The sequence below is a fragment of the Brassica napus genome, chromosome A3 (genome assembly GCF_020379485.1).
Source record: "Brassica napus cultivar Da-Ae chromosome A3, Da-Ae, whole genome shotgun sequence".
NCBI lineage: Eukaryota > Viridiplantae > Streptophyta > Magnoliopsida > Brassicales > Brassicaceae > Brassica > Brassica napus.
In genome coordinates this window covers 4,534,959-4,558,835 of record NC_063436.1, presented here as the reverse complement: position 1 = coordinate 4,558,835, position 23,877 = coordinate 4,534,959, and the positions used below count along the sequence as shown (strand labels likewise).

Sequence of the window (23,877 nt, the reverse complement as noted above, 5' to 3'; positions counted from 1 at the left end):
CCAGCTTTGTAAAACATTCACTTTGGATCTCCATTTTTCATTTAAACCAATTCCAATTTTGACATGTATCTACACTACTACTTCGTAGTGCCTAACATTCGGTTATTCTGACAAATGTCTTCGTTCGGAAATTTACCGAAAAATAGTCTTAAACCATTTCGTCAAAAACGAGTTCCAACACATCCAAATAATTAAGTGTAAAATAAATTATCAAACTCGCTTTACATCTCATGCGTATACGGGAGTTCTTTTTTTTTTGGTTATAAATTCAATCAATCCATCTTTATCTCATTTTATGCATATGGTCAAGACATCAAAACCACAATCTCCCTTTTATTTGTTTTGTTATGTATGAGGATATAATATAAGATTAGCGGGCTAAGCAACGGCTTATTATCATCATTTGTTATTTTTTCAGACTAAGTTTATTTATACTAAACAATTATTGTTTACAAATATTTAATATAATTTTCATGATATTTAAAGTTAATATTATTTAATTTTTGAATATTAAATGCGAGAAAGCCACTGGTGATTTTCTTTTTATCCACCTCTACATAAACGCAAATTCACATTAATCACATGTATCTCAATAAATGGCCCAACAGAGTCAATTATTATCTCTGTTATGTGATTTTTTTTTTGAAACCTATTAAATTGTGTTCGTATCATCTAAATTTTATTCCATATCATCTTCACTATTCCATTTATATATAACACTTTCTGTCACCTACCAAACCTTCGAAAATGGTCTTCTCTTCCACAAAACTTCTCTAAAAATGTAGTCAATGGTATCTTTGTCGTTCAAATCTGAAAATGAATCTATTAACCTTTCTATATTTTATCAATGAAAATTTACTTTGTTAGATATATGAGAATAACCAAGGCCATATTTTTTCTTTTTACAATCACTAATTATTAATTAAGACTACTTTCTTTTGCAGGTTTCACCGGTGGAATGAAAGGGTAGTATAGCAATATTATAGGAATGACAAACGGTGTATTGATATATTAGGGAAATTGGCCATAAAATAAATATGTTTTGCGTCATCTTCCTATTGGGTCCTAGGGCAAGACACCTAATGTTGTCCTTATCTTTGTTGGATTAAAAAAATAGACTTCTTGTTTCAGAGATTGATCGAGATGGAGTTCTGTCCAACATGTGGGAACTTGCTGCGTTACGGTCAATCACAGTTCTTCTGCTCGACATGTCCTTACATCGCCCGCATAGAAAGACAGGTTTTTCTTAATTCTTACTTAAACTAATAAAAAACCACTCCTTTGTTTGAGAGGTAAAGGTCGTTTATCTCTCTCTGGGTGCTTTTTTGAACAGGTTGAGATAAAGAAGAAGCAATTGCTGGTTAAGAAATCCATTGACCCAGTTGTGAAGAAAGATGATATACCAAAAGGACCTGAAACTGAAGGTATTCTTTTCGCTTTTTGGTTAATGATCTGTTAGTATTCTTAATGTATCGTTGATTGGTTGATGATAGAAAAAGCAAATCAATAAAAATTGGTAGAACACTTGAATTAGTGAGTCAAAAGTACATCATTGATGACTTAGTTATGAAAGCGTTTTTCTCAATTGTTTTGCTGGTTATACAGGATGAATCTCATTTATTTTTCATCTTCGATCTTCTTTGATTATAACTACTCCTTCTGTTTTATATTGTAAGTAGTTTTAACAAAAAATGTTTGTTTCACAATATAAGTAGTTTTCATATTTCAATGAACATTTTCTCTTTATTGAATATTGTGTAACCAATTAAATAATGCTAGTTTTTTTTATAATAGGTTGAATTTAAGATTAAATAATATTTTTTTACAAAAGCAACAATTTCTTAATATTAGTGCTTTTAACTAAAACTACTTACAATACAAAACAGAGGGAGTATTTATTTATTGGATTCTTTGTGTGTTTGTTTGTCAGCACCTTGTCCAAGATGCGGACACGACAAGGCATACTTCAAAACAATGCAGATTCGTTCAGCGGATGAGCCAGAATCGAGATTTTATAGATGCGTCAAATGCGAGCAAACTTGGCGCGAAGAATGATCTCTTTATATTTTTCCTCCATCCACAATAAAAGAAAGCCAATCTATCTAAACATTAATTTTGCTCTTTTGAGTTTTTTTTTGTTTGTTGTCGTAATATTATCAATTTTCGATAGCTTTCAGAGTTATATGCCTTTGTTTTGTTTAGGAATGTTTCTGTGTGATTTAACCTTGCTTTTGATGTATCTCCCACGGTTCTGATAAGGACAAACGCAGAGAAGGCTAAGAAGGTTTACATTGTTGTCTGAATGAAAGAGTTTGTAGAAGTCAATAAGTTTGCTTATGGATGTGTTTTGTGGTTTCAGGCTGTGAGCATAAACGAGTTTTAAGAGATACTGAGGAGGAGGTCGTGGAAGGGGACGTGGTGGTCGTGACCGGGGAGGTGCTTCTGGTGGTGGATTTGATGGTTACTGACTTACTGTCGTGAAGTTGCGCCTGCCATTGGAGATACTGCTCAGTTCCCATCTCTTGGGGGCAAGTAACCATCCTTGGAAACTCGTGCTATATCCTTCAGTTTTCCTCATCAAGACTGAAGTGATTCATGCTGAGTGTTTGCCGGTCTGTTAATTGTTAGTTGTCGTCAGTTTTAGAGTTTCTGCAAACTTATGCATGACATGTTTTTTTTTTTAAAGTTTGAAACAATAGTCTTTTCTATTTTGGTTTACCACTTAGTCTTTATAGTTGTTTATTGTCTTCTTAATATGCTTTTTTTTTCATTCAACTCATAGTCTCCCATCTCTCTTGATTTCTTATATACTCTTTACGTCAAAATCTCAAGCGATCATAACCAAAATCAGATGAACCACTACAAAAAACGAGCCCCCAAAAGAGATACCAACATCTGCTTGTCTCATTCTGAATAACCATTAACCTATAAATTTTTTTTTGGTCAACAACCTATAAATATATAATTCAGAAGAAATATAACAAATTTGGTCAACCTATTTAAGATTTTTTTGTCCACTACAAATCATTTTCAACAAAGTCCACTAAAAACTATAAAAATAAATAATTTTGTAACTATAATTTTATAAATTTATAGAGTTATTAATTTAACAAAAACAGTATAATACAATTATATATTTTTTAAACTAATTTTGGGTAAAATAAAAAATATAATTTAATTTATTGTTCGTATAAATTGTTAAATTTTTAAATCCGAATTTTTATACCTTTTTCCTTATATTATTTGATTTATATACTAAAAACTACCTAAGTAAACACTAACGAATCCTTTAAACCTCAGGTTTTGAACATAAAACCACTAATTAATCTCCATCAAATCATTACGAAGATAAGATAAGAAAATATCAACGCATATGAATTCGTCTGTCATTCTTATATTACCCTAATCAAGTTGTGTGATTTCCAATATTCCATTCATTATCACTATAGACAACACGGAAAAACAATTTTTTTTTTAAAAAAAAGACAACATCCCGTATACAACACTATACAACACTACACAACTCATCAACAACGTATCCGGCGCAGAGGCTATGCCCCTAGTATTTTATAATATACATTTTGCCAACAGAAAGCTAAAATACAAAGGGCAAATTAGTAATACTATGACCACAAAGCAAATGCGAAAGCCCTAGAGCTCGCAGCTATAAATTACAATGACTTAGGGTGCGTCCTCATTTACTTGTCTCACTCATCAGTTTCGTAGCCGCATCTCTCACATTCTAACTCGCAGGTGAGAAAAGCTCTCTCTCTCGCTCCTTAATGTTTATCATCATCGTCTTCATATGATTCTTGATTCTGTTTCTGTATTATCGTTTATGCTTTCGTTATCTAGATTTCTACTTACTTAGACTGTGATTCATCGCTTGCTCTATTATGTTATACTGTATAGATTCTCGTGTTTAAGATCTGATTCTTCACCGATCTGTTAGAGAATCGTCTTGTTTACTGTTCGTCCTCTGGATTTTGAAAACTCTGATGTTGTAATTAGCTTATTTTATTGTTACGAGTTATAATCATCGCGATCTGTTTCTATTGTTGTTCGTTCTGATGCGTATCACGCTGATTTGAGATTTTTGAGTTAGATCTTCGATTTCGTAGTTATATTATATCGTTGATAGCTTATACTGATTTGTATCAGTTTGAGATTTGTTTTTCTCTTGTAATGGTTTGATTTGTTATAATCGAGTTGCAGCTATGGGTAAAGAGAAGTTTCACATCAACATTGTGGTCATCGGCCATGTCGACTCTGGAAAATCGACCACCACTGGTCACTTGATCTACAAGCTCGGTGGTATTGACAAGCGTGTCATCGAGAGGTTCGAGAAGGAGGCTGCTGAGATGAACAAGAGGTCCTTCAAGTACGCCTGGGTCTTGGACAAACTTAAGGCCGAGCGTGAGCGTGGTATCACCATTGATATCGCTCTCTGGAAGTTCGAGACCACCAAGTACTACTGCACGGTCATTGACGCTCCTGGACATCGTGATTTCATCAAGAACATGATTACTGGTACCTCCCAGGCTGATTGTGCTGTTTTGATCATTGACTCTACCACTGGTGGTTTCGAGGCTGGTATCTCCAAGGATGGTCAGACCCGTGAGCATGCTCTTCTTGCTTTCACCCTTGGTGTCAAGCAGATGATTTGCTGCTGTAACAAGGTGAAGTCACTGTACATTGTTGATTTTCTTATTGTGATTGCTTATTCAGTTTGGTTTAACTAACACAAAGTTTTGTTGATTCAGATGGATGCTACTACCCCTAAGTACTCCAAGGCTAGGTACGATGAGATCATCAAGGAGGTGTCTTCCTACTTGAAGAAGGTTGGGTACAACCCTGACAAAATCCCATTCGTTCCAATCTCTGGGTTCGAGGGTGACAACATGATTGAGAGGTCCACCAACCTTGACTGGTACAAGGGACCAACTCTCCTTGAGGCTCTTGACCAGATCAACGAGCCAAAGAGGCCCTCAGACAAGCCCCTCCGTCTCCCACTTCAGGATGTCTACAAGATCGGTGGTATTGGAACGGTGCCAGTGGGACGTGTTGAGACCGGTATGCTCAAGCCCGGTATGGTTGTGACCTTCGCTCCTTCAGGGTTGACCACTGAGGTTAAGTCCGTTGAGATGCACCACGAGTCTCTTGTGGAGGCGCTTCCAGGTGACAACGTTGGGTTCAATGTTAAGAATGTTGCTGTCAAGGATCTTAAGAGAGGGTATGTTGCATCCAACTCCAAGGATGACCCTGCCAAGGGTGCTGCCAACTTCACCTCCCAGGTCATCATCATGAACCACCCTGGTCAGATCGGTAACGGATACGCCCCGGTTCTTGATTGTCACACATCCCACATTGCAGTCAAGTTCTCTGAGATCCTCACCAAGATTGACAGGCGATCTGGAAAGGAGATTGAGAAGGAGCCCAAGTTCTTGAAGAATGGTGATGCTGGTATGGTTAAGATGACTCCAACCAAGCCCATGGTTGTTGAGACTTTCTCTGAGTACCCACCATTGGGTCGTTTCGCTGTTAGGGACATGAGGCAGACGGTGGCTGTTGGTGTTATCAAGAGCGTTGACAAGAAGGACCCAACCGGTGCTAAGGTCACCAAGGCTGCAGTCAAGAAGGGAGCCAAATGATGAGTGACCTCTCAGTCTTTGGTTTTTCTTTGCATTACAAAAACTTTGATGGCGTTTGAGCCTTTTCCTTATTTTCTGCGACTTTTTTCTACCTTGTTTTTGGATCTCTGAGACTATTGTGGTTTTCAATTATGCAGCTTCTGGATAATTTTGCCTAAATGCTTTATGCTCTCGAGTGTACGTTAAGTTGCTTTTCTTTTGTTTAAGATCTGAATTGATGACGGATTGTTTGAAATTACTCAATGCTGATAGATGTTAAGTGTTCTTTATACAAGCGAACAAGAGTAATAGCAGATATTACCAAACAAATACTTTCTGATCTTAAAGATTAGAGTTAATGGATCATGACGTCGACCAAAGAATCACAGAACAAAATTCCAAAATAATAATAGGATAAGGCCAAAAGAGGCAGCAGAACATCACACCAGCGACAGAGTAGACGTGTCAACAACACTGAAAACAACCAGGAATGTTTTAAAGATTTTTGATCTGCAGTTTTACAAGAAGCATACATAACTCAATGAGATCTAAAAGAGTTGTTATGGGTTTCTTCAAACACTAAGGAGCTTTAGCTGTGTAAGAAGAAAAGCTCCATGACCCTAGATCTTCTAGTAAAGCAACTAGATCTCTAAAATCCTCACTCTCTGCCATCTCTTGAAGCCATAGCTCATGGAATCTCTCCACACCCATTTCTTCTCCACCATGGCTTCTGGATATAGTTTCTAAGTTTCACGTATTTGATTGTAAGAACACAATTAACAAGAACTTGCTCTCTTATTAATCACTTGAGAAAATTCCTCAAAACTCAAGTCAACTCAAACAGTCACCAAAACGCTTAAGTGTTGCAACAAGTCTGCAACTCCTTATATATCAATAGATAACTCCTAAACTCAATAGGTTTTATATTTTCCTAATCCTTATAGATAAACACAAACAATATAGGATTAGGATAGCTTGATTTCCAAGCTATTTCAAGCTTATCCCAACAATCTCCCTCTTAAGCTTGAAGTCTCCTTTAGACAAATCTTCAACTCCAATCATCTGTCTCATTTCCTTGTATCGAATTCTTGCAAGTCCTTTCGTTAGAATGTCAGCGCGTTGTTTACTTCCTGGTACATGATGGACCTCGATCAGACTGCTATCAACACACTCACGAATGAAATGATAGCGCCGATGTATATGTTTGCTACGCCCATGGAACACCGGGTTTTTCGTCAAAGCTATTGCAGACTTATTGTCAATCAGAACCACCACTTTCTCGCTTTCCTTTCCTACGATCTCAGCAAGCAGTTCTTGCAACCAGATAGCCTGCTTGGCCGCCTCAGTCGCTGCCATAAACTCTGCTTCACAAGACGAGAGAGCAACTGTTTCTTGTTTCTGAGAACACCAGGTTATAGGTGATTCTCCGAAATAGAAAACGTGCCCTGTGGTGCTTCGGCCATCGTCTTCATCTACATTATGACTTGCATCACTGTAACCTATCAACTTTGTTTCTGCTGCACGTCTGAACACTAGTCCGAAGCTAAGCGTGCCTTGCAAGTATCTCAGTATCTGTTTTATTGCTGCGGCATGAGAGGTCTTTGGATGCTGCATATATCGGCTCATGACTCCTACCGCGAACGATAGATCAGGTCGAGTATGCAACAAATATCTAAGACATCCGATGCTCCTTCTATATTCCTTCTCATCCACGCTTCGCTCATCTTGTGCTTTAGACAATTTTAAACTCGGATCTATAGGTATGTGAACAGCATTGCAGTCACGCATTCCACCTTCCTCCAATATTTTCATGGCATAACGTTCTTGCTTTAACGTAATACCTTCGTCGTTTTGATCAACCTCGATCCCTAGATAATAGGTTAAAGTTCCCAAATCACTCATCTCGAACCTCTCAGACATTCCCTTTTTAAACTCGTCAATCATCTCAATACTCGAACCAGTCACGAGGAGGTCATCAACATAGACCGCTATGAGCAGTACGTGCTCTTTCTCTTGGCGTCGATACACTGCTGGCTCCTTTGTACACTTCACGAACTTAAGATCTCCTAGTACCTTGTTTAACTTCTCATTCCATGCTCTTGGAGCCTGTCGCAAACCGTAGAGTGCCTTTCTTAGCTTGTATACCTTGCTCTCTTGCCCTTTGACTTCAAAACCTTCAGGCTGTAAGACATATACTTCTTCTTTTAGGTCTCCGTGCAAGAACGCGGTTTTGACGTCTAGGTGATGTACTTGCCATCCTCTAGATGCCGCAAGAGCAAGTAGGAATCGGACTGTTTCAATGCGTGCTACAGGCGCAAACACTTCATCAAAGTCAATGCCGTGTCTCTGTATGTAGCCTTTTGCTACTAACCTCGCTTTGAACTTGTTGACGCTCCCATCTGAGTTGCGTTTAACCTTAAAGATCCATTTAAGACCGATTGGTTTTGCCCCTATTGGAAGCTCAGCTAACTCCCATGTTTTGTTCTTAACAATGGACTTGATTTCATCTTCACATGCATCTCTCCATACTTTCTTTTCTTTAGCTTCATCATAACTCCACGGTTCATCGTTTAAACTTAGTAATAGACGCTCTCCTTCTATCTCAGCCAATAAAATGTAGTCGTCCAAGTAGCTTGGTGCTCGACGTTCTCTTTGCGATCTCCTCAGCTCTGGTTCGACCTCATCAAGTACTTCTTCTTCTTGGCCCAGTGTACCACTATCTGGAGGTTCAGTTACAGTTTCTTCAATATCCTTAGGTGTATCAGTTTCATCTACGCCATGATTCCCATACTGACCAATAGCGATGCGGAATGTTCCTGTTCCTTCATCCTTGTTACCTGTCTTCCAATCCCAACTTCTAGTTTCGTCAAATATCACGTCCCTACTCACCACCACCTTCTTATTTGTTGGATCAAGTAGCCTGTAAGCTTTCGATCCTGGCTCTGTCCCTAGGTGAACCAGCATTCGGGATCTGTTGTCTAGTTTCCTGAGATGCTGCGACTCTATCTTGGCAAATCCAATACATCCAAAAACGCGCAGATGTTCTATGTTCGGCTTTCGTCCTTTGAACAGCTCATATGGCGTCTTTGCCTTAATGACACGAGTTGCAGCTCTGTTTATTAGGTAAGTAGCGTGTCTTACCGCTTCGCCCCAAAGGTAGTTTGGTAGCTCTGTGTGTCTCAAGATACTTCTGGTCATGTCAAGTAACGTTCTGTTTCGTCTTTCTACTACCCCATTCTGTTGGGGAGTATAGGGAGCTGTTAGATGTCTTGTTATCCCTTTTGACTCACAAAATTCTCTGAATTCGTTTGATACAAATTCACCTCCTCTGTCTGTCCTGAGTGTTTTGATAACAGCCCCGGTTTCTTGCTCAACAATGGCTCTGAATTTCTTGAATTTGTCGAAGGCTTCTCCCTTCTCTTTTAACAAGATAGTCCACATGTATCTAGAGTGATCATCTATGAGAACAAAAATGTACCTCTTCTGTGATGGTGTTGGTGGCGTGATGGGTCCGCAAAGGTCTCCATGTATGAGACCTAGTGTCTTCTCAGCTCGATACGTAGTAGCTTGTGGGAAGGCTTGTCTTGCTTGCTTCCCAAGTAAGCAAGAAGAACATGTCTCTTTCTCGATCACGAGCTTTGGTAGTCCGTATACTAGCTCTTTTTTCATCATCACTCGCATTGCTTCTCTCCCTATGTGACCCAAACGCGCGTGCCATCTTGCAGAGTCGCTACCAACTGATACCTGAAGGCACTGTTGGTTGCTTTCAATGGTGACTTTGTATAGACGATTTCTAGACCGTTGAGCTTTGACTATCAGTTTTCCGTCTTTGTCTCGCAGCGTAAGAAACTCATCTTTCATCCTGATGTCGCAACCGGACTCTGTGGCTTGACCAAGACTAATTATATTGCTCTTCAAGTCCGGTATGTAGTAAACGTCAGTTAGTATTTTCTTTCCTCCGTCCTTTGTGTGAAACAGTATTGGTCCCTTTCCCTTTATGTCGATACGAGAGTCATCACCGAACCTTACTTTACCAGTAATAGTTTCATCAAGTGTCTTGAAGTACCTTCGATTTCCAGTCATGTGGTTGCTCGCCCCATTGTCTAGATACCACACTCTGTCGTTGTCTGAACTTGTCTCAAAGTTCAGCGGGTTTACCTTCTTTTCGTTTAGGTAAACGATCTCATGAACCATCAGTTCTTCAGCCTCCGTTGTGTCAGCGTCTTTGTCCTTTGTTTCTGTTGCCTCTTGTAGTTTGAGTAGACGGTCAGGACATACAGAAGCAAAATGTCCCATCTTGTCGCACCTGAAACACATGATCTTTGCCATATCAAAGTTGTCTTGGTATCGATCATTATACCTTCCTCTGCCTCGTCCTCTGTTATAGAATCGGCCTCCTCGTCCTCGACCCCTATAGTTACTGTTGTAGTCTCGGTTTGAAGAATTTGAAGCCGGTTGAGATTCAGAGTTTGCTGCGTACATGAGTTTATCCTGCGTCTCTTCTTCCTCTTCTGCAACTCTTTCCTCATAGGTTTTTAACCGTCCGATAATGTCTTCGAAGCTTGTCGTCTTGAGATCAAGTACCTGTTCTAATGATGCCACAATGTGTATATATTTGCGTCGTGGCAGACTAGACAGAAACTTTTTTACTAGTTTTGTTTCTTCAATAACTTCTCCCAAAGCAGCTGACTTCGATGATATTTCGGATAACTTCCCCACAAAGTCATCGATTGTATCACTGTCTTTCATCTTTAATCTGTCGAACTCAGCCATTAGAGTTTGTAGTCTTGCTTCTCGAACTCGATCTGCCCCCATATGTCTTGCTTTAATCGCATCCCATACTTTCTTGGCTGTGTCTAACTCTCCTACTTGGAGAATCAGTGACTCGGGTATTGACTGAAACAGTAGAGCAGTGGCCATGTCGTTCTTTTCCCCATTATCAGATTCGACCTCAATGACGTCCCAGACCTTGTGTATCTTCAGTAGCACCTTAATCCGTATTGACCAGACAGTGTAATTTGTCGATGATAGCATGGGACAGCTTATGGTGGTAGGTCCACCTCCTCCTTTAACTTTCGTAGTAACTAGATCTCCCATAGCTAGTGCGATCGTTTCCTAGAAGCTCTGATACCAAATATAGTTTCTAAGTTTCACGTATTTGATTGTAAGAACACAATTAACAAGAACTTGCTCTCTTATTAATCACTTGAGAAAATTCCTCAAAACTCAAGTCAACTCAAACAGTCACCAAAACGCTTAAGTGTTGCAACAAGTCTGCAACTCCTTATATATCAATAGATAACTCCTAAACTCAATAGGTTTTATATTTTCCTAATCCTTATAGATAAACACAAACAATATAGGATTAGGATAGCTTGATTTCCAAGCTATTTCAAGCTTATCCCAACACTGGACTCATCTGATCTACTTCTCTTCTTCATCCCCTTCCTTCTCTTGTCATGATCTGCCATTCTTCAACATAGAGGGAGAGAGATACAAGTCAGAAAGAAAACAGAGATCTCAAGAGAGAGAAGACAGATAAACATAAGAAACATGTTTACTCTTTGGAGAGAGATAACTGCTGAGCGATCCCAGAGATGCAAAGAGGGAAGCCATAGTTGCCACTAAGAGTTGTTGTCAGCATTTTTCTCTTTGTAGATTCAGAATTTGTGATCTTTTTTTTTAAAGAAGGAAACCTAAAGAAGGAGAAGAAAAAGACAAGATCATGAAATGGAAAAGGATTAAGGATGGTATAAGATTATATAGAAGTACTGTGTAGTTAATATCCACTTTACTACGAGAGACTTTTTTTTCTTGTTGCGTGGCAATTGATATGTGGTAATAGAGTAGTAGAAGTAGGTATGGACCGTATGGTCTCTTCTTCTTCTTCATAATTTAGTAAACGGTGAAAGTAAACATTGGCTTCACTTTACCTCTTTTCTCCACATGACAACTCGAGTTTGGATTCTTCTTTCTTTTTTCTTTTCTTTTACTCATTTGGATTCTGATAAAATTACGAAGAGGACAATAAGGCTTTTCAGTTTTTCTTTTTCAGTGAGAATAAATGCAGCACTCACCTGTTACATCATCAATGTCTCCAACTTGTGTTTCTAACCCAACTTGTTCAATAAAGCAAAGCAGAGTCTTAAACACAGTAGTGTTAGTTTTGACATCACTGTCACCATTTATTACACAGTATTGTTAAAAAGAGCATTTGTTAAAAATAATGGTTGAAATTGATCTTGCATTGCAATGGTTTGCAAAAACAAACTATATAAAAATAAATACTCTTTCATCAATTGCAAAAACAAACTATATTAAATAATAAATACTCTTTGATCAAAATTTATCACTAGATTAATAAGATAACCTATATAACGGCTGTCTTACAACATGTTACTGAATTTTGTTTGGATTACATACAAGTGTCACACAAACGATATAGACAATAGCTCATCTTGTGCTACAAAGTAACACTCCAGTAGCTACTCACAGTACATAGTACCAACACTATACAAGGATTGGTTAACGATAAGTTAATACCTTTGAGACTTACAATAGGACCTTGATGCGTGAAAACCTAACAAAAATTTCGCCAGTTCATACTCCACATCTCATAACAAATGCAAAGTCAAGAGCTCAAATTAACCGAAGAAACCTGCACACAAGTAACAAAATAAATGTGACAATACCCAAGGTAGTGCCAAATCATTGGATATGACATTCACACGATGACCTCACTTGTGATAATTTGTCATTTGATTGTAGCCACATAGAAAGCGGCAAACAAAAAGACAATTAAAGAGCAATGATAGTGATGGTATAACTAAGTTCATTCTTCTTAGACCCTTTATGGTAATATATATATGTGATGAAACTTAATAGCTCATAGAGTGATTACACATATATACAGAAACGTCATTTGAGTGTTCTTTGCTTCTTCGAAGGTTTCAAAACTGCACATATAGATTTGCTTCGCAGGAGAGATAGCGCCATCACATTTTCTAAGAGTTTAGCTGATGGTGATGACGGTATCTCTCCTACGTAGCTATCCTTATATGTGCATCTAAATGCAAAGAGATGCAATTCGAAGTTTAAAGGTATATCAGTTAAATACTCTTATTTTACCTTCCCCTCTAACAAATGATGCATACCATCTCAGACCATGTTTGATTTTTTCTTCTTCTTCAATCTAAAGTCATCATCACTTCACTATTATTCTCGTTGTACTTGCAAGAGACTAAAGCATGAAACTGGTCGTTACATGACATGGTTTGAGCTTCTAGATCTTTTTACTATACTTGAAATGATAATCTGTTCCAAGACAGGTTTTCTCTCTTTGCTCGAAGATGTTTTGGTCTTTGTGAAGTTTTTTCATGGATGACAGGAACCAGGATGAGCTCTCAAAGATTAGCACATCGCCATCCTGAACATTTTAAGAAAAGCCTAGCAATTTATGAGTTGTGTTTACAGAACTCACATGGTTTGACGCTAACCCACAAGAGAAAATGTATTTTCTTTATTTTTTTGTTTGTTTGTTTGGTTGTTTTCATTTGACAAGGGGCCTATGCAAATGGTTTAGACGAAAATGTTGACAAATCTATGGAATCTATCAACATCATGATCTCAATGTTAATTAGTATCCATTATAAGCAAAAATAGATCAACTCAATGATAACATTGAAGCTCAAGAATCTTCACTAAGCAGAACAAGGAATATATTTCATATAGAAGAATATTTATGTTTTTAGTAATATAATATTGGTATACAATGTAAGATCACATATGACATTCAGTTTGCGAAACCATAATTGTCGCTGAACATATCTTTTTACCAAAAAAAAATGGTATGATCAACTGATACATATTTGTTTAAAATCTTTTTATTAGAGTTTGAGTATTGTTCTAAAATATGATTGTAGAAGTTTTAGATAAAGATGATTACCAAAAGAAGAAGAAGAAATTTTAGATACTAAATTTGATGTGAAATTATAGTATTGCACTAAACAATATACTAACTTTTAGTGTTATGTTGGAGATGTTTTATGTGGAAATCACATTGGGTTGGAAATGGCTTAAGCTTCTAAACTATTAAAATTAATCATAAGTCAACTTATATTTCTTTCCCTTCAGTTTTGGTGTTACATATGTATATATTTTAAGAAAAAAGATTTTGGTAACCAACAGCTGTTAAATTGATATCCATAATAAAGGAGACTGACGATGATTATTCGCTGCATGTGGCGTTTAACAAAGGTTGCTTAGTGATTCGGCTACAAATTCTTATACCATTCTAAAATGTCGTTATATCATCCTTGTCGTGCTGCTCATAAACCCTTTACTCCTAAGTCCATAAATTTCACAAATCTCTTAATTACTACGGAAAGAGACGTTGAAGTACTCACGGCAGAGTTACATACATCACAAAATCAATTAGAACATCATCTTGAATTGATAATGAATACCAACAAACACGTGTTGCTGGAAGACATTGGTGCTAACTGCTAAGACACGGTATGGGTAGTCCAAGCTTGGTGGTGTAGATGGTATAAACACATTAAACCGTGGCCTGAAGGCACCGTTCATTTCATATGCATGAATCTCACTCAGAGTTGACTATTAATCTCGCACAAAAAGATGGTCTGCCACTCTCCGCAAAGTCTACTTCCTCCAACTTGTTGACCGGAACAGCTACATGTGCCCCCGTACTTCTCTTGTTTTTTCCAATCTTCCAAAAGCATCAAAAACCTATATATGCTTTTGTCACCTAAAGCTTGTTTCCATGTCTTCTTTTTGATTTATTCATGTACTTTGTTGATTTTAGTGTTTATTTCTGTTAAACACAATTTGTTTTATTCAACTTTTTTTTTCCATCAGAAAATGTAATCTCAGTTGACTAATGTCAATGAGTTAATCTACTCCATAAGTAAACATGTTTTATTCAAAGTTAAGCGGTTTTACACGGATCATCAAGATTCAAGAAACAAGAAACCAAAAAAAGAAACAAGAAGCGACCACTGATTCAACATACGGAAGAAGAGATCCGGATCCGGATCTAAGCTTTGGATCCGGACTTGTGGAGGTAGAGTTTTCCGAAGACGTGAAGAGCGGTGACAAAGCCGATGAAGCAGAGACTCATGATGAGGACGACGGTAGGTGAAATCTTCAAACCAGGAGCTTCATCTGTGTAGAATCTCAGCATGTTGCTCGATCCTGATCCAGCGACGGATCCGCCCCCTGATGACGCGCCTCCACCGCCACCGAGCCTGCGACGACGCATGCCGGCCGTAGCGGCGGCGGATCCACGGGGAGCGGCCAGACCGGGCCTGGCGGTTGATGAAGCGGTGGAGGTTGATTGTTGGGACTGGGAAGAGCCTCTCGCCATTGTTGTGTTGTACGGAAAAGGGTAAAGAGAGAGGTGAAGGAAGATGATAAAGGAGGGTGGTGAAGGAAAGGCAAAATGGTAAATAAAGTCAAATCTGGGGGTACTTTTAGGTGTATAGAATGATCAGGAAGAAACGTGGAGTCGTAGTAGAAACCAATGAGTCAACTGCTTTGGTTGGGCGTTACTTTCGGTGAGTTGAATGTTGTACGATCAAATAGTATTTTGGGTAAAGTTTCTATAAATACACAAAATAATTTATACTACAGTTTATGAAAAAACATGGATGAATTATGGTGAATATTTTGGTCCTGATGGAAGGGTTTTGTTTATGAAATTTAAGATTTTCTCGGATTTGTTGTACTGTATCTAAGCCCGAATAATATGGGGCCTTATTGTTTTGTAATTTCCATTAGAGAAGATATTGAAATATTTAGAAAAAGGGACATGAAGACATAAGAAATTTTGCTAAAGATATGGTGGGAATTGTGTATTTGCAGCACTCTTTTGACACGAAAAACTGAGTCCGACTACATGCTAAATGTATTGTTTTTGTTGTTGTTGTTGTTTTCTTTTATACTATTTTTATGGACCATTTCCTTAAAAAGTTCAAAAGAGCAACAACAATGTTACACATAAATCTAAATTGTAACGGCTCAAACATCAAATCAAAACATATAATGAAATAGTGTAAGTGGATGAATAAGGCAAACACACATGGCTTTCCTCGCTTTGGAAGCATCGCCTTCGCTTGCATCATTATTGTCGGCGTTCTAGCCTAAACGCCATGAGAGCCCCCACAGACACCACTACATGTTTATTCTCCACTGTCATGAAGTTTCACCCCTATCAAGATCGTGTATAAGTGCGGGTGAGACTCATTCCTCTATCTATCACCTAAACTTATTCCTCTTTAATCGCCAAGAGTTAGACTGACTCATGCATTCATCTTGCAAGAGGCTTTGCTTATGTAGTTTGCATGAAGGCCCTACCAAGAAAAATAACAAAATATTATTCATGTGAGAAAAAAACTAAGCAAACAAAAAAAGAAAAAATCTCTGATGTACAAAAAAACAAAACTAAAGCAAAGTCCAAATGACTGAATTCCAAGCTAGACCGGAAAATACAACCGTCGAGAAGGGGAGTTAAGTTCCACACTGTTATCAAAATATGTATTACAACCAGAAAATGAGGTGATTCTCTTCTACGTAGTTTTATACTATAATTTTGTCTAAACAGTTAACTCTTTGAAAGATTTCAAGGGTATGCTTTGTATACTATAATTTTTTAATCAACGGTATTTGTTAGTGTGTATCAGCTGTTCGCTTCAGTTGGATAAACAATGGAATTTGTGGTTTGTTTAAACGGATGGATAACAAATATATGCAATTAAAAATAAATATATTATTTCTTTTTCCCACATTGCTGGGTTGGAATCCTAATATATATATATATATATATATCACATATATATCATTAGTAACACTTGCAAAACTGAGTACAAAAATTTTCATCACCAACAACAAAGACTAGTGGAATATGGGTTTCTTGTACAACGAGTGCCTTAAAAACCAAGCGGTCAGTTTCGGCGGCTACGCTCTTGACGGCTGCGGTGAGTTCATGCCCAAGTCCACCACCATCCTCACAGACCCTCCGTCCCTTAGTTGCGATGCATGTGGCTGCCACCGCAACTTCCACCGCCGTGACCCTTCCAGCGTCTTCATTCACCGTACCAACTCACCGCCGCCTCCACCACCGCTGCAGCCAGCTACATCCACGCACTTGCTTCTCTCTCTCAGCGGCTCCGGTTTCTCTGGACCCTCGGATCAAGACATGGGTAAAATCAGTACGGTGGACAGGAAACGTAAGAGGACAAAATTCACGGTGAAGCAGAAGGTGATGATGAGAGCTTTCGCAGAGAGAGCTGGTTGGAAGATCAACGGCTGTGATGATGAGTACGTAAGAGAGTTTTGTAGGGAAGTGGGAGTAGAGAGAGAAGTTCTGAAGGTTTGGATTCACAACAATAAGTACTTTGCCAACGGGAGGAATAGAAACACAACGTCCTCTATGTTTCAAAAGTTATAGATCTCTTTCATGTTGATGATGCGTTTTGTCTTCTTGAAAAAATAAATATATAAGACAACAATTAAGAAAATCTTACAAAATTTTGAAGCTTACACATGAGATAGATTTTGAAGCTTCAGTGCTTAGTATTATTTTTTTTTGGAAAATCTTACAAAATTTACATATATCCAACAATTAAGATTATTAAAATTACGATCTTATTCGTTTTACTATGCTTTCTTGGTGAAACAATGCTGCTAAACAAATCATGAATGGGTGAATGACTAACGATGCTGACCTGCGACCGTTCCTAATGGGATGGAAGTTAGCAATGCTAAATATAATTGCTTCCTTAACATCCAAAACAACCACTCGGGTATGGTCGGATGGTATGGCGGCTCAGAAAAGAGCTAATCGCTCCGGGTTCAAAACATACCACTTACATTAGTTGGCCCGAATTATAAAAATAAAATCCAAAACTCGTTGTCTATACACCTTTTGGAATAGTAGTAATTCAAGAAGTGATCCATTCTTGATGATTCAATAGAACGAATCTCCTGAACTTTAAAGGCAAGTAGACATAAACTAAGAAAGATACGTGGTTTAACATAATTATTGTTCATGTGGACAACACTTTCAAGCTCTATTATTGTTCTCTTATATTGCCTTTTTTCAGTTAAGGATGAAAATTGGTTAACAGCCTCACATTTCATCCAAATTAAGGATAATGCAGATGTTTTTGATAAAATATATACTTTTTGTTAATTAAGCCGTACTTATTCACGCACAACTTGGAAGCAATTGATAGTTTTTAATATTCCTTCCCATCTCCATGTTGGTGTGATATTTAAACAAATGATTCATTGGTGGAGTTGTCGTCACCAATATGACGGTTAAAGTTTTGATTCCGAATTATGAATGAGATTCTTTTCCTACAAAAGTAATTCGATTGACTGGTTTTTTTGGGTTAGATTTGTTTTCATTGTATAATACATGATATGATCAAATTTAGACATTGGCGTTTATACACAATAATGGTACATGAATATGTGCAACCAATAACCGAAACAAAAGTCTAGACCTAGTTTTCTGTTGTTGCGTTTTTATACTTTAGGAATCATATTGATTATTAGAAAATAACTTAGAAAATATTTATTATATTAGTTCATTTGATTCTCTCATGTTTTCTCTTATTTTTTTCTTTTCCATTGGCTGCTCCTTCCAGGCCACCATGGAATCACTGCTCCCCTCCCCGCATTCAGAATCAGCCGCTTTCTCTATTCCATCCACATCATTCCTGTCATTGATGGTTTGATGCCCTCCCCAACTGTTTGCTGAGAGGCAAGAGACTCTCCATTATGAGGAATCAAGTCAACAGTTGCAAGTTGATGTTTCCTCAAAAATCGATAATATGACTCTCCATTATGAGGAATCAAGTCAACAGTTGCAGGTTGATGTTTCCTCAAAAATCGATAATATATAGGACAAAATTTTATTTCTTCTGTTTTTAAAGATCCGTTTATAAAATTTTCACACATATTAAAATTAAATATTTTAAACTCAATAATAAAATATATATATAAAATATCTGAACTAAAGATTTTTTTATCACTCTCAACCAATAGCAATTCAAAATGTAAATAATTTGGATATATGAAATTCATTACTATTAATATATATATATATATTTTTTTTTCTTTTTTTTTAAATCTAAAATTTTAATTTTAAGACATAACAGAAAAATGTTTAAAAAATTTCAAGAAACAAAAACAGAGGGAGTATTCATTATTTCCAACCCCCCTTACAGATTTTACGCACCTAGACAATATTTAGCTATAGTCTATGCCATGTCAGTCATCTACGAAAGGGTGCTCGAGACCAATCTTTTATAAACTGGCATTATCATCTGCCGCTACCATTTGATAATTTTTTTTTTTGCTAAAATTTGGTGCACCATTTGATAAAAGTTGGTGGCATTCTTGTAAGAATCCCTCAAAGCAACCGTATTTAAATTGAAAAAATGTGAAGATATGATCAAAAGGCAAAAACAAAAAAAAATCTAAGAGATAAACAAAAAAAAATTCACTCTTACAAATATGAAACAAAATAAAAACCAAATATGATTAATCAAACGCAATATCCATGACCATCAACGGAGAAATAATACTTCAAAATCACAAGGAAGAAAAATGCATGAGTAATATAATAGAAAAACTTATCATCACAAATAAAACCATGCAAGCGATATACTAATAACGCAAACCAACACGGCACTACGAACAGAACCAACTTCACGCAAAGCCAACGACGCGTCCGCCGGAGAATCATCATCGGGACTATCACCATCCTCCTTCTTCTTCTTCGACTTCGCTACCGTAGGAGCCGGAGCCGGCGCAGGGGGACGAGGGTCGAAAACTTGTTGAGGAAGCAAAACCTTATCAACCTGATAAACAGCGAGCTGTCCATCGCTGTAGACACTGCCAGAGACGGTGGTGTTGGTTACACCGGAGGTGATATTTACGGTGTTGCCACTGGTCGTGATGTTGAGAGGGAAATGTCCTTCCGCGGAGTCACCGGCCTGGGTCCGGAGAGGGTTACTGATGGTTTGGAAGTTTGAGGAAGAGACGTAACTTGGTATGACATGAAACTGAACTAGCTCTACTTGTTGCTCGTCGGATAAGGAGTTTAGGGTTCCGGCTTTGAGGCTGGAGAAGGAGGAGTCGCTCGGTGCGAAGATAGTGATTCCGTTGTCGGAGTTGTTGAGCTGGCCGTATAGTTGGTTAGCAACGCCGGTTGATTTGAGTAGGCGGATGAAGACTGTGAATTGGCCTGCCTTTTCAAGGATTTTGGTGACGTTTGTGGGTCCTGGTGGAGCCGGAGCGGCGGCTGGCTGAGATTGGGCCAGAGGAGATGCTGTGAGGAGGAGGAGAACGGTGGAGAGGAGGAGAAAGAAGGGAGAATGCTCCATCGTGGTGGATCTGTGTGTGTGTGTGTGTGTTGATGTTTTCTGTTTGGGTGAGATACGAGTTTATAGGAAGTAGTCAGGGTTATAATAAAATGGGGAAAATAATTGGTTAAACAGTCAACATTTTTACAACTAAGTTGATTGTTAATTAAATCAGTAATGATTTGATTTTTTTTGTTTGTTTGGTGTGTAAAATTTCCATCACATCTTGTCAGATGAACTGTTTTACCTCTTGGAAAAGTGATGTGATAACTATATGTGGCCATATGCCATTAGTAACAAAAGAAGGATAATTGTTTTTGGATTTAGTGTAATGATTTTTTAGGAGCAAATTATGAAAGCATTTTACTTAATTATTAGATGTTTATTGGGAGCCATGCACGTAGTTAATTTTTTTTCATTTTTATAACAGAAAATCAATTACAACGGTTATATATATATATATATATATATATATATATATATATATATATATATATATATATATATATATATATATATATATATATATGTGTGTGTTAGGTGTGTGTGTCAAAATAAATGAAACTTGCTTCAAAAAAAAATCAGATCTATGTGTTTCTGCATAGACAATGCATTAACTTATTAATCAAAAGCATATCATATGCATTGGTTTTAGATATTAGTTCTTCTAGTTAAAAACAAAAGATTATATTAGAGAGTACAAAACAACAATAGTATTAGTTATTACGGTGGTGATAATGAATGTATCTAGTATTTACACAGACCGTGTATTTATGTGTGTCTGCATAGACAAAATGGAAATCATTACATTGTTTGTAATTATCAAAACCTCTGTATGAAAAGGTGGGAGGAATAATGGAGGGTGTGGTATATGATAATGGAAGGAGCAACTTGCAACTTTGCTTGAAAATTAAGAAAAAGCAAACATATCAATTGATTTGTGGTGGGCTCTCTTCAATTTTAAGCATATTTCAAATTTATTACTTAAGCTTTTATTTATTTGATTTGTAGTAATGTTGACAGTGTATCACATTCAGTTTACATGATTTCACTTAATTCATACAAAAAGCTTCAGACCATTCTATAACCGATCCAGTATTTTTTTTCTAGACATTCCACGCTCAAATCAATAAATTGTTGGAACATATTTTCACTTTTCTGTGACCATAAATGAACTCGAATAAAAAATAATGTAAATGTATATAAGTTTGTAATTTGTGAAGGTAGGTCCGAAAATGTTTTGTGAGGGTAAGTGGAGCATAACTAAAACTCTCTTAAAACAGCGTTGTCATCCTACTAACGATGTTTATGCATTTATCAAATTGGATTTTAATTGGCATCTCTCATCTGTTTCATTAATATATTAAATAATTTCATGTATAAAATTTCAACCACGATTCAATTATTTATATTTGTAGTTCTAGACTCTTACGATGCAACCAAAAAAAGTTTTAGACTGCTTGAATTGCCATTTCTATTTCTTTCATTTTCAAAGTAGAAATTTTAATGGCGGTACATGTTTCTTGCGGCTAAGAAACAATGAATCCGAACGAAAAAACATAAGAAAACCCTATTATTCTGCAAGCACGATAATCGTTCAAATAAGCAAATGGTAAACACACAACAATTAGAGGCATAGTTTAAACACAATTTGGTACATAAAAGCAGATAATATGTCTTCTCCACCCATCATGGGCATGGGGACTCCGATTTTAACCGGACTTACGTTGTTTTCAAAACACAAGGAAAACAATGTGTCAAACACAGATATATAATATTACACCAAACAAAAAACTAAAATATATTAACTTACACAGAAAACTTATTATATAAACGTATTCATTCGTATTCAAAACACAACAAAGCAACAAGGAAAAACAGAAATCAAGGGTTTGATTCTGGCGCAAGAAACGTCTTACATTTCTTAAACCCTCAAAAACATCACAAACGGGCCAAACATTATTTTTTTGGCTCTTATTACATTACTTTTTATGAATATAAAACAATTACAAATACAAAATTTTAATAAATTTATTTTAACATAATGGAAGTTTCCATCAGTCTTCTTCTTCTCATTAGATATCAGCAGAGAGTGGTTCTTCATGAGGCTTAAACCTGCAGAGTCTACAAGTCGGCGAGAACAGAGAAGGCGTTTGGTATTTGTCTTCTCCTCCCACCACAGGCATTGGAACTCCAACCTTGGCGGAGCTAACGTAATCAGGACGGTAGGTTTTCCCCAAAACGCCCTCCACGAGCTCACTTAGGTCTAAGAACTTGAACTGAGTCTCAAGATGGGCAAAAGCGTCATCTTGAGGCAACTGATAGTTGTGAACTCTGTTCTCTTCTTTCCCTATAGGTCTTACTCTGATGTCCATCTGAACAAGACCAGAGACAAGTACTCTCACGCTGTTTCTCTCGTCGGTTCTTTCGATGACAATCTCTCTTTTTCCCGAAGTTGCCCTCCACTCGGTTTGTTCGTCTTCAGGTAGTGTGATGAATTCTTCGTTGTATCTAAGGGTAAATGCGTCAGAGTTTTCATCCCATTGTGTCACTCTATTGGCTGTGATCACGAGGTTGTGAGTTTCGAACATGACATTTAGGGCTTGAACCCATGTAAAGTCTCTGGTTCTTCCAGCGGGTCTTGTACCGATGAAGTGAGCGTTGATCTGGAGATTGTTGTCTGAAACGATCGCAAAGTTTCCTCCTTTAGATCCGTGGAAATAGAACATCCTACCGTCCCCTCCAACAAATCTAGGGTCGTAGCATAGAGAACCGTAGCCGTTGCAGTTCGTTTTTCTCCCTGTAAAGACAAGTTACGTGTTTAATAAGTTAACATTCCCTTGTGAGACAAGTAACCAATCTACAACGAGATAACTTGTGAAAGAAGCAAAACTGAATCTAAAACAAAGACCAATTGAATAGAATGTACTTACATTTGCATGTAGCTTCGCATTTGCTAGTGCAGTCAATGAAGCAACCTTTGGTGTTTCTGTTCTTGGTGGGCTTCCTCTTGGGACATTCACCGGGACAAACAAGAGTTTTGTAATAACATGCACCCTTAGCCTGGCACATGGCTTGCTCTTGTCCTGTAGGCAATGGTGAAAGCACCCTGTATCTAGCAGCTGCTTCACTCTGCTCCTTGTCCCTCTTCTCCTTCTCCTTCCTCTCTTTTTCCTTCTTCTCCTTCTCCTTCATTTCCTTGTCCTTCTTTTCCCTCTCCTCTTTCTCTTTCTTTTCCTTCTCCTTCTTGGCCTTCTTCTCCTTCTCGTCTTTCTCCTTCTTGTCCTTCTTCTCTTTCTCCTTGTCCTTTGGACCGTTACCGTTGCCTTTGCCTTTGCCAGCATCTTCTCCTTTAGCCTTCTCTAGTTGTCCCTGGCCGTTATTACCGTTGTCTTTGCCGCCATCGCTCGCAGCAATGACAATATCGGTCAAGAGAAGCAATGCGAAGAGAGCTACAAGCACGTATGACTTTCTGTGCTCCATCTCTCAATATCAATTCTTCTTCTTTGCCTTCTTTTAGATTCTTTAGTTTCTCAAGATGTTTCTTGTGTTTTTGGTGTGGAATGTTATTGGAAAAGGAGGGATTTTATAGAGTGAAGAAATAATTAAATTGACTTATTAAAACCTCCTATGGTTATATCTTAAGAAAAAAGATGACTCTTTGAGTTTATCTCAAGTCAAAAAGCTTACTTGATGAAGCTTCAATATCAAAAGTATTAGCTACATGCCTATAAGAGTTACTTAATTTTGTCAAAAGTCAAAACCGTACGTATCATTTCACATTCTTTTTAACCCATTCTTAAGCTATATGATCAAAACATATTTCAATACTTCATTTTTCCTAGTAAAAACAT

At 37.4% G+C, this 23,877-nt stretch overlaps 6 protein-coding genes across 6 annotated transcripts; 3 read left to right on the top strand and 3 right to left on the bottom strand.

The window, feature by feature from the left end:
* Positions 1 to 1,065: 1,065 nt before the first annotated feature.
* On the top strand, positions 1,066 to 2,239 carry LOC106419677 (DNA-directed RNA polymerase III subunit RPC10-like). The gene is made up of 3 exons (XM_013860485.3): positions 1,066 to 1,239; positions 1,334 to 1,424; positions 1,931 to 2,239. Exons 1-3 carry the CDS (start codon positions 1,144 to 1,146, stop codon positions 2,053 to 2,055), a joined length of 312 nt encoding a protein of 103 aa, XP_013715939.1. The 5' UTR covers positions 1,066 to 1,143; the 3' UTR covers positions 2,056 to 2,239.
* A 1,358-nt stretch (positions 2,240 to 3,597) lies between these two features.
* On the top strand, positions 3,598 to 5,810 carry LOC106419721 (elongation factor 1-alpha 1). Its single transcript, XM_013860538.3, has 3 exons — positions 3,598 to 3,753; positions 4,216 to 4,679; positions 4,764 to 5,810. Exons 2-3 carry the CDS (start codon positions 4,218 to 4,220, stop codon positions 5,649 to 5,651), a joined length of 1,350 nt encoding a protein of 449 aa, XP_013715992.1. The 5' UTR covers positions 3,598 to 3,753; positions 4,216 to 4,217; the 3' UTR covers positions 5,652 to 5,810.
* Positions 5,811 to 14,553: 8,743 nt separating this feature from the next.
* LOC106419724 (protein transport protein Sec61 subunit beta) lies at positions 14,554 to 15,595 on the bottom strand. Its single transcript, XM_013860540.3, has one exon. The coding sequence runs from the start codon at positions 15,013 to 15,015 to the stop codon at positions 14,686 to 14,688; it is 330 nt and encodes a 109-aa protein (XP_013715994.1). The 5' UTR covers positions 15,016 to 15,595; the 3' UTR covers positions 14,554 to 14,685.
* A 229-nt stretch (positions 15,596 to 15,824) lies between these two features.
* Positions 15,825 to 19,162, top strand: LOC106419722 (zinc-finger homeodomain protein 12-like). The gene has a single exon (XM_048772130.1). The coding sequence runs from the start codon at positions 16,552 to 16,554 to the stop codon at positions 17,095 to 17,097; it is 546 nt and encodes a 181-aa protein (XP_048628087.1). The 5' UTR covers positions 15,825 to 16,551; the 3' UTR covers positions 17,098 to 19,162.
* On the bottom strand, positions 19,144 to 20,170 carry LOC106419771 (fasciclin-like arabinogalactan protein 12). The gene has a single exon (XM_013860601.3). The coding sequence runs from the start codon at positions 20,042 to 20,044 to the stop codon at positions 19,298 to 19,300; it is 747 nt and encodes a 248-aa protein (XP_013716055.1). The 5' UTR covers positions 20,045 to 20,170; the 3' UTR covers positions 19,144 to 19,297.
* Positions 20,171 to 20,594: 424 nt separating this feature from the next.
* BNAA03G08870D lies at positions 20,595 to 23,652 on the bottom strand. The gene is made up of 2 exons (XM_013860600.3): positions 22,957 to 23,652; positions 20,595 to 22,823 (listed from the first exon to the last, which is right to left on the bottom strand). The coding sequence occupies exons 1-2, from the start codon at positions 23,504 to 23,506 to the stop codon at positions 22,099 to 22,101; spliced, it is 1,275 nt and encodes a 424-aa protein (XP_013716054.1). The 5' UTR covers positions 23,507 to 23,652; the 3' UTR covers positions 20,595 to 22,098.
* Positions 23,653 to 23,877: the final 225 nt, after the last annotated feature.